The 18,865-nt window shown below is 32.1% G+C and overlaps 1 protein-coding gene across 6 annotated transcripts in view; it reads right to left on the bottom strand.

Annotated features, from left to right (window-relative positions):
* The window catches only part of Trappc8 (trafficking protein particle complex subunit 8), a 90,114-nt gene that overhangs the window by 57,845 nt on the left and 13,404 nt on the right, over positions 1-18,865 (bottom strand). For 3 of the 6 annotated variants that reach the window (XM_076836910.2, XM_076836912.2, XM_076836915.2), the window contains 9 exons: positions 16,468-16,557; positions 14,174-14,348; positions 11,528-11,681; positions 8,934-9,027; positions 7,992-8,251; positions 7,439-7,554; positions 6,523-6,673; positions 5,241-5,341; positions 1,472-1,577 (listed from right to left, as the gene is read on the bottom strand). In XM_076836910.2, coding sequence (XP_076693025.1) covers positions 1,472-1,577; positions 5,241-5,341; positions 6,523-6,673; positions 7,439-7,554; positions 7,992-8,251; positions 8,934-9,027; positions 11,528-11,681; positions 14,174-14,348; positions 16,468-16,557 — 1,247 coding nt within the window. The remainder of the gene's footprint in view (positions 1-1,471; positions 1,578-5,240; positions 5,342-6,522; positions 6,674-7,438; positions 7,555-7,991; positions 8,252-8,933; positions 9,028-11,527; positions 11,682-14,173; positions 14,349-16,467; positions 16,558-18,865) is intronic. The other 3 variants (XM_076836911.2, XM_076836913.2, XM_076836914.1) reach the window with 2 other exon arrangements.

Below are 18,865 nucleotides of genomic sequence, written 5' to 3'. Positions count from 1 at the left end.
AGAGCAGAAAGGAGACCTACGGTAGTGGGAAAGACTATCTGAAAGACATGACTAATAAAGGACTAATGAAGAACAAGTAAATTTAGTAAAGCAAAAGGAAAAAAGTCCTAGTCCAGATAAAAGATATTAAGGATGAGAACTAGGACTTGGGAGACTAGGAGATTAGTAAACCATTTTGAGATAAAATCAAAAATATATTTAAAAAAATGAAACACACCCCCCCCACACACACACACACACACCACTGTGTTACTAACAGGAAGCATGAATACAGGAGTACTTCAAGCAGTTTCTGTTAGAACAAACAGAGTTTGCTGGTGATAACATCAGATGTGAAATTTCAAATTTAGGGCTGAGATGATAGTTCACTGGTAAAGTATTGACCTAGACTGCAAGCCTACATGAGGCCCTGGGTTCTGTTCCCAGTTCTGCATCAAAACACACACAAACACACACACAAAAAAAAAAAAAAAAAAATTGAATTTCTTGATATTTTAACTTAAGATATCTTGAAAACATTTAAGTAGATATGTCATTTTTAAAGTGGCCAAACTAATCTAAAATTCAAGAAGTCAGGATTTGGAATAGGTTGAGTGTGAAAATCACAACTGTGAACAAGAGTGTCCTAAAACTGTATAGAGTGAAAACAGAACAGTGATAATTTAAGGGGTAAAATACATATTTGATTATGTTCCTTTGTTCTTGAGTATTCTACAAAATGTCTTTAACCATACTTACGAAAGAATACTACCGTTTTTACACATCTATGGTGAAAGCAATTCAATAATTCTATTGTATAACCTTCAATAGCAACTATAAATGGGTTACATTTCTCAGTTTTGAAATATTCATAATAAAATTTTTTAAACGATTAAGATGATTTTCTTTAAAAGTTCATACTAGCCGGGTGCGGTGGCACATGCCTATAATCCCAGCGATTCAAGAGGCTGAGGTAGGAGGATCACAAGTTCCAAGCCAGCCTCGGCAACTTAGTGAGGCCCTAAGCAACTCAGTGAGACCCTGTTTCAAAATAAAAAATAAAAAGGCCTGGGAATGTGGTTCCGTAGTGAAACGCCCCTGGGTTCAATCCCCAGTACCAAAAAAAAATTCATACTAATCGTAAACAAGATTGAAAATTCATCAGTGGCCATTGTTTTAAAGTTGAGGAATGATGCAAATACATGTTGTTTCAAAAACCATTACATATAAGATAGAACCTAAGTCATAGGAGATGCCCAATACATATTTGTGGTTAATAATAATACAGTGTGGAGTTAAAATGTCTAAATAAAATAAATTCAATTTATAAAAATTATACTTAAAATTAATTCAACAAATAACTTAAAAAGCTATGTTATAAATCCCAAAGGGATGCTGCTCCTAATTTTATGTTTTGTACACCTTCTCATGAAAAAAGATACATGCTTACAAAATAATGTATATTAAATCAAATGTTACACAGTTTCAGTACCTCACTAGTCAACCGTATTAAGAGAGCTGCAGCTTCTGAATATTTGCTTTGGCTTTTTAGAATTTCGGCACTAAGCAATACACATCTTTCAGCCAATACCATATTCCTAAAGAAAAATAAATGAGAGAAATATTATCAACAATAACAATACCTTAGCACATCAAAGTTAACATATATTCAGCAAAAGATTACAATTATAGACTTTGAGTAAAAACAGTCTACATCCTTATTACCCACATATCAAAAAAGTGTTAAAAAAAAAAAAATACAGAGAATTCCCATAACTCACCTAACTTTTATTAATCACAAATTTTTGTAGTAAGAATACAATGCAAAATTACCATTCCTGAGTGTAAAAAAGCTAGAATTAACTTGGTAACTATGAACGAATAGCCAGTTAACATAAACTGATTTGAACACAAAAGAATATAAGCATGTCAACAATATTTTTTGTTGTTGTTGTTGTTGTTGTTTTGGGGTATTTTTTTTTTTTTTTTTTTTTTTTTTTTGGTTCTCACTGCAAACTCTAGTTACTTTTGTTTCATTTACTGGCTACTTATAGGACTATTTAGACATTTTCCCTATGGTAGTTACCACTGTAATGTGTTTAAACTGGAGACAGCGAAGGACCAGAGTTGCCTGAGTGATGCGAGTCAAACTTTTTTTTTTTTTTTGGTAAAAATACCTAATCAGTTGGTTTTTCTTTGTGGACTTCTATATCAGAAATCCAGAATTAGATTATTCATTTTCAAAAACAATAAACTAAATGAAAACATTTCTTCTGTGAAATGACAAGATTGAATCCTTCTTTGGAAAATATCAGCAAAAGATTTTTCTTTTAACTTCTATTCCTTATATCAGAATTTTACTTGACTTTAAAATAACAACCAAAGCTTATTAACTCAAACCCACTATGGAATGCCACTGTGAACAATATTTTTAGAATAAAATATATTAGTCTCAAATTATTTGTGGTGATCTGTCATAAACTTTCTACAAAACATATTTTTTATATGTAGGGTTAGAATTTATAAATACCTAAGATTATTAATGAGTAAAAAAGACTTAATTTCTATTTACCAGTATTGTTCATATATAATACTTACTTTCCTTAAATAAATTTTATAAAATCTCTCAGGTCTTAACACTATTATTTTTATTTATTTTTTTATTCCTTACTCATTTTGCCAATGGCTACAAGTCCAGGACTTTATTAAAATAATCTGTCAATTCAAGCAATTTTTTTTAATTTGCACACACACACAAAAAGCAAAACAAAACATCGTATCAGCAGAGTGAAGGCTGAGAATTCAAATATTTCTAGGACACAATTCTATATTAAAAGTAGAAACTGATACAAAAGAGAATAAACAGTCAATAACTGATTTTTATTGTGTTTTGAGGAGAGAGAAGGATGGCTTCATGAAAGAAAAAAAAATTAAGGGTGGGGGGGTATACCTCAGTAATACAGCACATGCCTTTTTGGGGGGAGGAAGGTACTGAGAATTGAACTAGGGGAACTCGACCACTGAGCCCATGTCCCCAGCCCTATTTTGTATTTTATTTAGAGACAGGGTTTTAGTTGCTTAGCACCTTGCTGTTGCTGAGGCTGGCTTTGAACTAGCGATCCTCCTGCCTCAACATCCCGAAACACTGGGATTATAGGTGTGCACCAGCACATGCTTTTACCCTGGGTTTAATCCCCAGTAGCCAAAAGAAAAAATTCAACAAAAGTCTTATAAGAGAAATAGAATCTCATCAATTCAAAAGTAGAACACAGAATTCTAAGAGGGCATTCATAAGAGGCAATTCTAAGAGGGCTAAATATTGTGCTGACTGTATTTGAAGAAAATTTATTTACATTTTAATATTTCCAAGATCAGGGAGCTTCTTAAAATTGCTACATGTAATTGATACAATGTTTCTAATTTATCCCAACTACTAAACTGCTGACAAATCTTATCAATTATGACAATTTAGAATGAGGATTATAAGGTAAATAATGCATAACAGTATATAGGGATTCAGAAACACATATAGTCTGTTGTGGAAAGGATTACCAACATTTATCTAGGTCACTACACAGTCTTTTCTTTTGAGGCATTCTACCTGCATATCTCCACAAGTTCTATACTTCATAAAGACAAGGAAGATCTTTTCAGAGAACAAATATTCAAACTTCTTGAAACTTTCACTATTCTGATTTCTCTGGTACTATTCTGATTTCACTGTACTAGTTCTGCCTTTAGAATCTCTCCTCTCAATCCCTTTTAGTAGTTCCTTTTTCACAGGGCTACAATATCTTCTGCTAAAATCTCTTAATATGTTATTGAATAGATTATAATGTATAAAAGGTAGGATTTGATAGTGGTTCTACCACTTATTAGCTTTATACCCTTGGGTAAATTAAATTTTTGAAGTTTCCATTTCCTTGTTTATAAAGCAGAAATAATACCACCTACCATGTTATAGGTTTGTTTTAATGATTAAATGAAGTGTAAATTACTTGGACATAGTGAGCGGAGGTACCAATCACTCAATTAAACATTAACTTTTAAAAAATAGGAATGTTGCTATATTGTACACATATTGCTATTACAATTACTACTTCTAAGTGATAAACATTATAGGACTCAAAATGGCTTTCGTATCTCTTTCTTCCCCAATGCATCCATTCTACAATAGAAAAATAAAGGAGTTGGAGTGTAGCTCAGTTGTAGAATGTTTGCCTAAAATGAGCAAGCAAGGCCCTGGGTTTGATCCCCAGCACTACAAGGGAAAAAAAAATGTCAGATTGATCATTCTGAAAAATAACTTTTATAATGTCAAGGCTCTACTCAATCTCCCATTTACTACTATATACATCTTAATTACAGCTTAAGAATAATCATTATAAATGATAACCCCTCCTCACACTAATTTATATCAAACCCTTGTTCCAAATTTATCAGTCAACACTTTCCAAATATATAATTGCTTTGACCTAGACAGAGATCTATATCCTTTCACTAATAATGATGTAACCACAACATTATTTCTAAAAATCACAATTCCAGACATGCCTTTATGGCTATCACATCCCAACTACCTTTCTTTCAAATTCTACTCATCAAATATCCCAAGAAACCTCCTCTCACCACTTTTGAGCTTGTTCATAATCTCCTTCTAATAATACTGTGTATTCAAAATACTTTTAATAGTACTGTGCATTCAAAATATTTTTCATCTCCACCACCCACCTCTACCCTACCCTGGACTGTTACTTAACTCTTAATTAATAAGGAAAATTCAAAATAGCTAATTCCTGGCTAAATAGTAGGTATGTTCAGAAATGTCCCTACAATATAATGCACCCTCAATATAACATAAGCTAAACATTCCTAATCAAAACCAAATAAGAAAGACGTAGTAATAAAATATTAATTTTTTTCACCTCAATTTGTCTCACTACATTAACTTGAGAGTCTAAAGCATGAAAAACAAAAAGAACTATTTATAATTAAAAATATAGGGGCTGGGGATGTGGCTCAAGCGGTAGTGCGCTTGCCTGGCATGCGTGCTGCCCAGGTTCGATCCTCAGCACCACATACAAAGATGTTGTGTCCGCCGAAAACTAAAAAATAAATATTAAAAAATTCTCTCTCTCTCTCTCTCTCTAAAAAAAAAAAAGAAAAAAAATTTAGAAATATAAATGTCGAAATATAAATTTTTTAAAAAACTGTTAAACTTACCTCTAAATGGGCAAAATATAAATATTATAGTCACCTACCTGCAGATATCCCTATATGTTTGAATTGCTGTATCCATGTAATGAGCAGGGTATGGCCTGGGTGCTCCTGGTTGAAGAAAAGCTGACACTGCTGCCATTTCCTAAGGGAAAAGACAAAATGTATACTATTTCAAAAGGAGAAAAAGTCTTATAATTTAACATTCAGGAAGCTAAAACTTAGAATGAAATTTGTTAGAATTTCTTATTGTACATATAAATAAATTGCATAGCTTAAAGCAGACTCAAAAAATATATTTATATGCTTTCATCTTAAAATTCTCCAGTCAAATTCAAGTCTTTAATTAAATATTTAAATGAGATTTCCAAGAAGACCTAGTTAACTTTGGTTCTTGGTGTAAATAAAACATCAAGTGAACTTAGCTTAAGATTTCAGGTACACCTCCTCCCAGTTTTTCCAAGAGCACAGAATAGACCAATGATGGAATTATACAAAGACAATATAGTCATGCATCATTTAACGGCAAGGATACGTTTGGAGAAATTGCACTCACGTGTTTCCTTGTAGTATGGACAGAATAATGGGTTTACAATATTACTAGGTGGTATAATTTTTTAAAGCAATATGCTTATATGACACCAACATAGTCCATTTAAACCTTGTTGTGCAACGTATGACTGCATCTTTTTTCCAATTTTATCTATTATCTGATAAATATTACCTCTAAGCTATTTAAATAGAGATAGCAGCTATATGAAAGAAATAGATTAGCAGTAAAAAATAAAGGCATGTCTACTATAACATGATATATGCATACCTGAAAATAACTGGGGTTGTACAAGCTGCCCTAAGAGTAATAAACCTCAGAAAAAAATGGTTAGGACAGTCCTTCTGAGGCCTATTCATCTGTGTAATCAAAGCACTAACAAAATTATTTAATGGCATGTTGGAGGGTGACCTACATAATCTAGAAAGGCAGCTTAGTATGACTGGAGGTTATCTTAGGGAATATAAAAAATACCAACATGTAAATCCTGGCAGAGATGGAAACAAAGAAAAGGACCTCCTAACAGGCAAAACTACTATGTAGGGTGAACATGGGAAAAAGTGTAGTCTGCACTGAGCCCAATGCTATGCAAGGCTTGAGGTGTACTTCTCTGGAGAGGAAGTCTGTATACATCAAAATATAGGCATTTAGTTTTTATTTTCTTAAAATGCAAACAAGGGCTGGAGATGTAGCTCAGTGGTAAAGCACTTGTCTAACATGTATGAGGCCCTGGGTTAAATTCCCCACAAAGCAAAAATAAAAAAATAAATACCAACCAAGGCACCAGCTGCATAAAGCATTGCTTGATCATTAAGAAAATCCTTCTTTGCAGTATGATAGCAACTGTAAGCCAAATCATAATGTTGCACCAAAAAACATAAGTCAGCCATTTTCCTGATTTGAAGTTCTGGTGCTTCAGGTGGATACCTGTATATACAATAAGTAAAAAAAAAAAAAAAAAAAAAAAAAAAAAAAATATATATATATATATATATATATATATATATATATATATATAATTTATTACGCTCAACTCCATTAAATATAAAATGTATAACAAGCTATTCAACTATCCAGAATATGAAGAAAACTGATCCTCTTTAACAAGAATTCTTCCCCCAAGAAGAGTGTCAAGTTTCAGAACTATTTGGAAACAAAAAGTTACTTTATTTAATTTATAACTGTGGGAATTTCTTAACAGCAGACAAGTATTTTCTCCATGATAAAGTTATAAAGTGAATAAAATGGTTAATTCCAGGAATTACATCAGGAAAAATAATTAAAATCCAAATAGATTAATTTTATTCTCCCTTAAAACAAGATTTTTTTATAAAACAAAATTTATAAAATATGTGCCATGTGTTAGAATCATAGACTACAACCTTTAAGATACAAAAGGGTTATTAACGAATATCTAATCTAATTCCATCTTCATGCAAATAGGGAAACAGTCTCAAAACAAAGTGACTTTCCCAGTTATCTTTAGAGTTTATTTTTAGATGTCCAAATTACATATTTTTTAAAATTAAATAACTAACTTACAGTCACTGCTCTTATCTACCTGAATGTTTGACGTTATGAAACTAAGAAACTATGAAGGTAGTTATTGTTTGCATGACAACACATAATCAAACACTAGACAAAGTTAAAACAAAAAACAGGAAAGATTTAAAACAGCAATATTTTACTCACAGCAACCCAGATGTATTTTTCAGCTCATTAATGCTCTTTTCTGGAACTTTACTGCCACTAAACCATTTTTTAGTTGCAGAAAATAAAGATCGACTCAAACCTTTTCTTGATATTAGCTAAGAAAAAAGATTAAATATGTTGACAAATAAGAAGGATTTAATATTTTTTGTTTACATACAAAAAAATTTTTAAATAACCTTTAAAAAGTTTTAGTAGTGGGTAAACAATGATTATAATAACACTGATTTTTTTCTTTAAAAACTACCTAAAGAGCTAGGAATGTAGCTCAGTGGTAGAGCATTTGCCTAGCACAAATGAGGCCCTGGGTTCAGTTCTCAGGACCACACACACAAACTAATATGCTGGTAAAAAACTGAAAATGAATAAGTTTCTTCTAGGACTGAATAGAGCTTCATCACTGATAGTAATTTCAGTAAGTCCTAACAATGGCCTGCTGCAAAACAAAAATCTTAAAATTCTTTAAATAATTTATATTACATTCTTTAGTATTTACTTAAATTTGAAAAATAAAATCCAAAAAGTTAAGTGTTACCTGATCATTTAATTGCCGAATTGTTTTCTCTATATGTGGCAAAAGGCCCCGAAATGTAAACTCTTGTATAAATTGTCGAATTCTATCATGATCGGTAAGTGTTAAACATGCACCATGAATTATTCCAGTATTTGCTTTCTTTGTTTCATGTAATGATGAAGCAGATTTTACATGATCTGGGCCATCAATGCTGTTAGAAGGGTCACTGGATTGGTCCAACTGAAGTGGGTGAGCTCTAAAGTTATTTGGTAAGCCATCTACTGAAAAAAAAAAAAATCTTTCTTTTACTCTCAGAATGCAAGAGAAAATGGGAAAACTACTACCCCACTCTACTAAACTTAAAAAAGGAAAAAAAAAGAAAAACAGAAAACTGGAACCCTACAATCTCTCCATACACCTTAGATGTCTAAGATTAACATTTAATCGTTAATCGTTAACATTTTCACCCCTACATTTAAAGGGTTTGAGCTTATACTTGCTACATATAATAGAAATTTAAGAATTCAGATAAATTGGGAAATAAAGAAAAATAGTTTTAAATTAATATAAAGAATTATTTTAAAATATCACAACTAAGCCATAAGAAAAATTACAACAAAAAATATTTAGAGCTATTATTACCAAAACTGTAATTAAAAATACAGAAATACAGCTCTCAAAATCATTTAAATTGGGGAAATAATTAATGTCATACATCACATCTTCCCTTGCTTTCCACGAATATTTTTTTAAAAAAAACTGATATATTATTCTTATAAAACAAACTTTAAAGGTCAAAAATCAAACTCAAAGGATTCAATAAACACTTCAGAAGAAAAGCTAACCTGCTCATTATCTTTTTGTTTTACAAAAATTTCCCCATCTTTTATCTATAAAGGTTAGCATGCTTTGACAACATTATGTTTTCTATCAAAAGAGAATTCAGAGAAAGTATATCAAGACCTTTGACTTCGTTATCTAATCCATCCAATGAAAGCAAGTTACTATCAGAATTTTTATTTGAAGTTATAGTACAAGGGCCATCTTCATATGATTCCTAGCAAAATAAAATAAAACAGCATTAACAATCATTTTATCATGTTTAAGATACCACCAAATTCATCAACAAGTATGATTACTCTGCTAATGATAGTCTTTTCTTCTAGTCCTCTAAATTTCTACCTTCTTCCATGTTCTTTTGTCGTTGTTGTTTGTTTGTTTTTGCAGGACTGGGAATTGATCCCAGGACCTCAATCAAGCTGGACAACTATCCTACCACTGAGCTACATTCCTCAACTCTATTTTTGTTTTATTTTGAAACAGTTGCCCAGGCTGGCCTTGAACTTGTGATCCCCTCAAGTAGCTGTGATTACAGGCATGCACCACCATACCCAGCCTTATGTATTTTATTCTAACACTCCAATCCACTTAACTCCTTAATTAAGAATTAAGTAACAGTCCAGGATGGGGTGGGGGTGGATGGTGGAGATTTTGAATACACAGTATGAACAAGCCCAGAAGTGGTGAGAGAAGGTTTCTTGGAATATCTGATGAGTAGAATTTGAAAGAAAGGTAGTTGGGATGTGACAGCCATAAAGGCATTTCTGATAAAGTTTTAAATTTTTCACCACTCAATTTACTAGTCTAATTCTTCTGAATTTAAATGACCTCTATCTCAATTTATTTACATGTGATATATACATATATATACATATGAATATACACAGATATTATATATAGGTATATACAAATGTCTATGAATCTAAAGGAATGATGGCAAGGAATGTACTACTAGAGTCAGGGGGCAAAAAGACAAAGGAGTATAAAATCTCCTAAGTCATGTTCACAGTGCTAGCATGTTTGAGTGGATTATGAATATATTCAAGTGTTTTGAAAAAATATCAAATGCAAAGTACACTGGTACAAAGTTCACTGGTACAAAGGCACTGCTTTCTCAGTCAACAAAGAAAAATTAAAATACACAAGCTACTCCATGAGAACAGTAAATACGAAATTATTCTGAGTGCCACACTTTGAGGAAAATATGTAAACTATAATTTCTTAAGGAAACTATCTGAAACAACCTCTTGTGAAAGACCAAAAAACTGAGTATAGTTAGTCTAGAAAAATATAAAAGGGGACAGAGAGCTATCCTTCTACATTTTGAAAGCTGACAATGAAAAACTGATATGCCCCCCACAAAAGGACCAATGTGAATAAACAGTGAAAATGTTAGGATGACCCTCAACTTCAAGCTGTTCTGAAATACAACTGGTTACTTAAGGAGATAGCAAGTGCTATCAGTACTTCATAGATTTAAAGGAAACTATAACATGGATCGGAGATTGATATCTATGTCTTCCATTAAAAGTTCTCAAACAGGACAACTTGATTTACATTTCCCTTTACATGGCTAAACTCTAAATCAAAACTTTCAGTATTGTTTCTATTCTGAGGATGGCCCTGAAAGGCTATTTTTAAAACTCAAAACTTGTTAACATACAACTGGTTCTTTTTTGCCTAAAGAATTTTCCCCAACGTATCTCAAAGAAGGTTAGCAAATATTTCAATATTTAAATGAGTGAAATATTGGAATAGCACAATGTCTAGACTAAAAATTTCATATTATATAAACAACTTAAATAAATCTTTAAACAATATCCAATTAGAAGATCAATACTCAATTAGAAGATCAATACTTCATTTTATAATTGATGTCTTTAAAATAATGTCACATAAAGAGCACAAAATACAGCTTATTTTCCTAAACAACAACAAAAAAAATTTTGATTATCTACCTAAGCAAAGGAACTTGCATTTCCCTATTACCAAGGGCATACAACTGTAAACTTAGATGTTTGAAAACACTTAAAACCTTACTCCTACCCACTTTGGTCAAAAGACAATTAATTAAGTCCAGGACTACAGATTAAGAAAGGAGTGAGGGAAGAAAAATAACACTTCCTAAAAATTCAGAAGAAAATGAAACCAAAGGAAAGCTTAGAAGGAAAAGCCCACCCAACTGAAAGGCATGAGCTCCAAAATCCAAAAGAACATCATGTTGAAAATGTAGACAGCAACCCCAGAGCATGTGGATAATAACTGTGAGCATTTACAATAAATTTACTGGACAAGTAAAAAATTCTATTATATTCGTGTCTAGCCAATCTAATTCAGTTTTCATTGTGTAATTCATTTTTAATCTTTTCAGAAAAAAGAGCAATTAACACTATTATACACCTGAGAAGAGTTGCAGTTGGTTAAAAACAGCTTTTGAATCTGATTTTTTTTAATTGATTGTTCAAAACATTACAGAGCTCATGATATATCATCTTTCATACATTTGACTCAATTGGGTTATGAACTCTTGAATCTGATTTAAAAGCTCACAGCAGATAGCCAGATTCCACGAAATAAATATTAGTAACTGTACCAGTTTAAAAAAAAAAACATAAAAAAATCCTACATTCATACTATTATGTCATAAAACTGAAATACAACTTTTGTGGTTTGCTTCATTATTATTGTTGTTGTTGTTGTTGTTGTTTTACATATACCTGGTTTTGAATACTACTTTTCTGGAGATACTGACTCCAAGGATCTGGTATCTGTTCATCTGATGCTCGATTTGACGTTCGAGAATTAATTTTAAGCAAATAGCAACCCTGAGTTCCATATTTCTGTTTCATTTCTTCATAAATTAATTCAGCTCTGAAATTTAAAAAAAAATTAAAAAATTTAAGAAAAAAAGAAAGAGCATCATAGTAATTGGGGAGCAGACTTTAGATAAAAGATCTTAATATAAAAATAATACTCAAAAAAAGGCAAAACAAAATTAGGATTAAATAGTAAAGTGGAGTTACCAAAGTAGGTTCCATGGAGTAAAAAAATCTGTTATCCAAAAGAAACATATTCCTGTTACTCAAAAGAAAATCTAGGTAATCAAACTAGTTTGGGGAAACTAAAAAAAAAAAAAAAAAAAAAAAAAAGAATTTCCTTACAGGAATCCACCTCTGAGCTTTCTATTAGACAATACACACTATCATTTACCAACCCAGCTTAAACTCATAAACCAGCACCTGAAGGAATTCTTAGAGAACATTTTTCAACAAACCAAAGTGCTAACATAGAAAATTAGCTGCGCACAGTGGCACATGCCTATAATCTCTACTACTTAAGGGAGGCTAAATCAGGAGGATCACAAATTTGAGGTCAACCTCAGCAATTTAGCAAGATCCTACCTCAAAATAAAGAATTAAAAGGATTGAGGATGGAGTTCAGAGGTGAACTGCCCGGGTTCAATCCAGCAGGGGCAGTAGCGAGGGGGGAGGATCGACCTCCAAAATATTACAAAACAGGACAGAGTTCAGAAGAAGTAGAAGAAAACAAGGCATTTATTACATAAAATCCACCTATTTTTCTTACAAAATTTATAGCAGATGAATCCATGAGCTGTTTCTCAGGTGCAACAAAATAAATTCTGATTACATACCTTAAAAAAAAATAATATACTAAATATACTAGTGTACTAGGTTGCTCTCACAGGGAAGATAATTCAATTCAAATTATAAAATGGCCTAAGAAGCAAATAGTACAAACTATGAGAAATGAACTTTTGGGTTCACAAGGCTAAACCAGTTAAAATGGGTGTTTTTCAGTCAATCAGCTAACTTGGGAGTGGAACCAAAAAAAAAACACCTGAATTATTCAACTGCAAATGCTGATATTACACAAAACAAGTCGAGCAAACAACTAAATCATATCATACTCTATAAAGTCTAAATTAATAAAATTAATTAAAAATTATATAAATATAAAAATATGTATACACATACTCAAGTTCAATAAATCAAACTCCAGCTCACTGTACCAATGATACCACTAAAAATAAAACCACTGATCTAATTATTTCAATTACTACTTAAATATCCTCATAACCACCATTTAATACATAAGATATAAACCCTAAAGAACTCATAGAAACTAATTTTAATAGACAGTTCAAATTATTACTATTTAAATAGTATTCTTTATCCAATAAGGCTACAGACATTTCCAAAAATTCTAAAGACAAACCTCAAAGTAATTCTGTGGTTCTATTGAGTTTAATTTATTTTAATTTATTTTAAAAATGAGGCAAAGGATGTAGCCCAGTGTAAAACATGTGCTTAGCATACCCAAGATCGAGGTTCAATACCCAGCACCCAATGAATAATGGTTTGTGCTCATAACACAGGTAAGAAATTATTATAAAATTAGATATCCTAAATGGTACCGAAGTATCAGAATAACAGGGGCTGGGGACATGGCTTAGTGGTACAGCACTTACATTGGAATAATAAAACAACAGATTAATTTGATCCACACCTTGAAAAAGACCAAAATAAACTACAAATAAAAGAATAATAAACTGCTTTTAATATTTATTTTTCAAGAATTTTTTTTAATACAACTGACTCATGAATCCCAGAGGTAAAAGTATTACTGCAAATCGCTAATAACGAATACTAAAGGAAACATAAAAAAAAGGCTTGGTTTTTTTTGTTGTTGTTGTTTTGTTTTTTGGTATTGAGGACTGAACCCAGAGGCACTTTATCAATGAGCTACATTCCCAGTCCTTTTAATGTTTTATTTTGAGACACAGTCTCCACAAGATGTTGAGGGTCTCACTAAATTGCTGAGGCTGGCCTCGAACTTGTGATCCTCCTATCTCAGCCTCCCAAGTCACTGGGATTACAGGTGTGCGCCACCACACCTGGCTGTTTGGATGTTTTTGAGAATGTGAAGAAAACCAAGGCTGGACAAGAAAGGAAACAGTGAAAACCGAGGTGCCTATAAGTAGCAGGCAGTGAAAAGTTAAAGGCAAAACTGGGACAGGGAAAAGAAATGAGAAATAATTTTACATAATGTAAGCAATAACAATTAAGGTCTACTGGTATAGAACCTCAAGTGTTTTATATACAAAGACTATGTAAGAGATAGCTCTTGAAGAGAGTTTGGGTAAATATATGAAAGCTACATTAAATGATTCAATTGTTGGATGTAACTCCAGAAAAAAAGATAAAACTAATTCTATTATTAATAAATTTACACTACAACAAATTTTTACTTTTTATGTAAAAAATAAATCCAAAACTTAAACAAGCCATGTCCAAATTAATGTTAAATCATTAAATAAGAAAAAAATTAAAAATAAAACTTACCTCTGTTCATCTCCTGCGCTTACATCATGTAAAAGTACATAATATTTTAGTGTATTTGGTATAAACCACTTAGGGTACGAATAATCATTGTTGTGCTGAATCCGATGCTGCTCTTGTGACAATTTTGAAAACTGTTCCATAGGTTCAACTTCATTAGATGATGCTACCAACATACCTTGTAAACCATATTATTAAGGTAATTATCACTTATTGCAGAATATGATCATCTTATTAAGATAAACTTTAAGGAGATATTTCCCAACCAGAAAAAAATATGATTTCATAGATTTTCACTACAAGCACAAAATAATTTCTCCAAGTCATCAAAGTTCTAAATCTTAAAGATTTTTTGTTCAGAGTTTTTAGGTTATTTACATGTTCAATAGGAAATTCCTAAAATAGATAATATCAAAATTATATAACTATCAACATAATGACAGATTCTTGTACATCATGCTTATCTCCATTCTGCCTCAGTGCAATTTCATCCACTCAAAGTGGATCAAGGATCTAGGAATTAAACCAGAGATACTGCGTCTATTAGAAGAAAAAGTAGGCCCAAATCTCCATCATGTCGGATTAGGCCCCAACTTCCTTAATAAGAATTCTATAGCACAAGAATTAATATCAAGAATCAATAAATGAGATGGATTCAAACTAAAAAGCTTCTTCTCAGCAAAAGAAACAATCAGTGAGGTGAACAGAGAGCCTACTAATTGGGAACAAATTCTTACCACATGCACGTCAGAGCACTAATCTCTAGAATACATAAAGAATCAAAAATCTTAACACGAAAAAACCAAATAACGCGATCAATAAATGGGCCATGGAACTGGACACTTCTCAGAATATGATATACAATCAATAAATAAATATATGAAAACATGTTCAACATCTCTAGCAATTAGAGAAATGCAAATCAAAAATACTCCAAGATTTTATCTCACTCCAGTCAAAATGGCAGCTATTATGAGTATAAACAACAATAAGTGTTGGCAAGGATGTGGGGGAAAAGGCACACTCACACATTGACGGTGCACCAATATGGAAAGCAGTATGGAGAATCCTTGGAAAACTTGGAATGGAACCACCATTTGACCCAGCTATCCCACTCCTAGGTCTATATCCAAAGGACTTAAATACAGCAAACTACAGGGACACAGCCACATCAATGTTTTTAGCAGCACAATTCACAATAGCTAAACTATGGAACCAACCTAGATGCCCTTCAATATATGAAGACAAAGAAATTGTAGTATATATACACAATGGAATGTTACTGAGCAATAAAAGAATGAAATCATGGCATTTGCAGGTAAATGGATGGATCTGGAGAATATAATGCTAAGTGAAATTAGCCAATCCCCAAAAAACAAGTCCTGAATGATTTCACAGATTTAAGGATGTTAATTCATAATACACTGGGGAGATAGAGGGGGTTGGGAAGATTAAATGAACTCTAGACAGGGCAAAGGGGAAAATGGGCGGGAGGGGAAGGGAGGAGCCATAGGGGTAGGAAAGATGGTGGAATGTGATGGTCATCATTACCCTAAGTACATGTATGAAGACACGAAAGATGTAACTCTACTTTGTATAACACCAGAGATATAAAAAATTGTGCTCTATATGTGTAATATGAATTGTAATGCATTCTATTGTCTTATATAACAAATTAAAATTTTAAAAAAATTTAATTAAGCACGATATACTCAAGTTAGAAAAATAATAAGCAATATAAGTCTTATAATCAAAATAAATCAAAAACTAATTTATTATAGCAATTATACATCAAGTATGCCATTTAACAAAATAACAATAACAAAAACTTGATATATCATCAATAAAAAATAATTTCTCACTGGACACAGTGATACACACCTATAATCCTAGCGACTTGGAAGGTTGAGGCAGAAGGACTGCAAGTTCAAGGCCAGTCTGAACAATTTAGCAAGACCCTCAGCAACTTAGGAGACTCTGTTACAAAAATATTTTAAAGAACTAGAGATGTAGATCAGTGGTAAAGTATCCCTGGGTTTGAGCCCCAGTACCAAAAATAATAATTATTTTTATAAATGTTAATTCTAATTACTACTTATCAGCCTGGGAATACACCTCAGTAGTAGAATGTGTGCCTACCATGCTCCAGGCCCTGAGTTCAGTACCCAGTACTGCCAAAAATAATAATAATTTCTGTACTCCATATAGCCTTTCAATAATTTTGCCTTCATTCAATTATTTCTGAGAGTAATAACGTCCATAATATTTGATTTTAAGAGAATTGAAGTAAAGGATACATGCTAAATAGTGGTTCAGAAATTCATGATCTGATGCTGGCATCGACTGAAGAAAGGTCTCTCTATAAGACTCAAACCATGGAGTAGTAGCTAAAATTAACAATATATAGTTAGAATTCCTCAGTAAAATCAGTTTACAACAAATGAAATTTCAATTCCATATTCTTAAAAGATATTTAAAAATGATAATTTTATCATTAAGCAAGCATATTCAGTTGTCCCTTAAGATACATATCACATACACACACACACACACACACACACACATATTGAGTCATTCACCCAAATATAATTCATACATTAGAGTATATGTATTTGAAAATAAAATCGAGTTATTCTCAAATCTCCACAATGTTCCCACTACCCACTTACCTATTACTGCTCTAATATAACTTATGTGAATAAAAATATTTCAGAACCAAAGTTCAGTGTTACTAATCACACTGTCATAAGCAGATCCTACTCATAAACACTACTTTAGAGCACTGGTTCTCAACTGATTTTAACCCCTGAGAAAACATCTGGCAGAGTCTGGAAGTATTTCTGGTCGTTACAACTGGAGGCGGGGGGGGGGGGGGGGGGGGGGGGCCGGGGGGCAGGGGCGTGCCTACTGGCCTCTACAGAAAGAGGTAAGGAAAATGAAAACATTTTACAATGCACAGGACAAGACAAGGTTATCCCCGGACAAAGAATTATCTGGCTCAAAATGTCAATATTGGTGTGGTGGATAAACTCTAGAATTTGATTCTTTGAGTATGACTACAATAAAGCCTCTTCAAAGGGAATTTCAAAGGACACTTACCTTATCAAATACAAAGCTGCATATTTTCATTTTTTGTATAATTGTATATAACATGATTCTTGGAGTGCCAACTCTTTCTTGCTCCATTCTAATCACTTTATATTACATCTAGTCTTTTTTCATTTGAACTTATTTGGCTTTATGAGGCTAAAGCAGATTATCTAAATCACAGTTTCACTAAAAGGAAATTCTGTTTTTACTACATGTACTGAATAACAAACCTTGCATTCTCTTTGTTTTCATCTTAACTTTTGAAACACAGCAAATATGTTTTCAGCTTATAATACCACTTAAATGACTGGAGGGTTGAAGAAAAAAGCCATACATTTTGACCAAACAGTGTACCTGGTGCCAAATATACAAAAATTTAATTCCAACAAATACAATGTGAGAACAACACATATATTGTAGTCTGATTAGGAGGCATATTTCATGTTCTCTACTATAAAAGAGGAAAAATATCCCTACAAATATATCTATACCCAAAAAATGACAAAAAATTGGAGAATGAGTGATAGACTAGTATCTATTCACAAAGAAAACCAATGTTCTCACTAATAACATATCCTGTCAATAAGTCAAAAATAGTTTCTGCCTCAAAATTAACATTATATTTTCATTTAGTACCAATAGCAAGAAAAAGAGACAATAAAACTAGTTAAATAAGAAGGTTTCTCCACAAATATGGTTACGTGACTACAGATTTGTATATATTTTAATTATCATTCTCTTTACCTTCTTGAATCATTGTTGCTTAAACTTAAATTATAGACACATTGTCATGAGAAGGAATATATTTTATAGTGGGGATTGAGAATTCTAAATTAAAAAATAGATCTTTCAAAACAGCTATTCATCATAACATTACCTGCAATAACAAAAATACTAGAAAACCCTCATGTCATCAGGAGGAGAGAGGTTATATAAACTATGGTACGACCATTAAAAAGCACACTTAAGCAGCTGTGGGGAAAGTGGAAGGTCTCTATGTGCTGCAAGTGCTCTCTTAAATATGTTAAGTTTTAAATTAAAAAAGTAAGAGAAAAGTATGCACTTTGTGTAAGAAAAGGAAGAAAACAAAGAGCAATACATGTATTTATTTACATTAAAAAAATAACAGAAGAATAAATCTAATACATATGTGCTGGGGTTGTAACTCTGTGGTAGAGTGCTTGCCTAGCATTCATGAAGCCCTGAGTTCAACCCTCAGTACCACCAAAGCCAACAAAACAAAACAAAAACAAAAAAAAAAAAAAAAACTAATACAATTAATTATCTGTACAGGACAGGAAGAAGAAAAAGAAAGAAGTTGAGAAAGGGAAAAGAACATAGACAGTGCCTAGACCTCCTATACACTGTTTTATAGCTTTGACTTTGAAACCATGGAAATGTATGTAGGATTTAAATTTAAATCAAAAAGAAAAACCAAGCAAAGATACAAGTTCTTGAATTAATAATTTTCTATATACTGATGCAAAAAGATACTGGGTACTCAACTAAGGATGTGAGAAGCAAAGGAATAATTTAAAATTATATACGACAGAAATGAGCTTTCATCCTTAAGATAGGCCACAGTCAGGTTAATAAGGCAAGTTT

The sequence above is a fragment of the Callospermophilus lateralis genome, chromosome 17 (genome assembly GCF_048772815.1).
Source record: "Callospermophilus lateralis isolate mCalLat2 chromosome 17, mCalLat2.hap1, whole genome shotgun sequence".
Lineage (NCBI taxonomy): Eukaryota > Metazoa > Chordata > Mammalia > Rodentia > Sciuridae > Callospermophilus > Callospermophilus lateralis.
The sequence above is the reverse complement of the archived record's forward strand: the minus strand, read 5'-3'. Positions and strand labels throughout refer to the sequence as shown.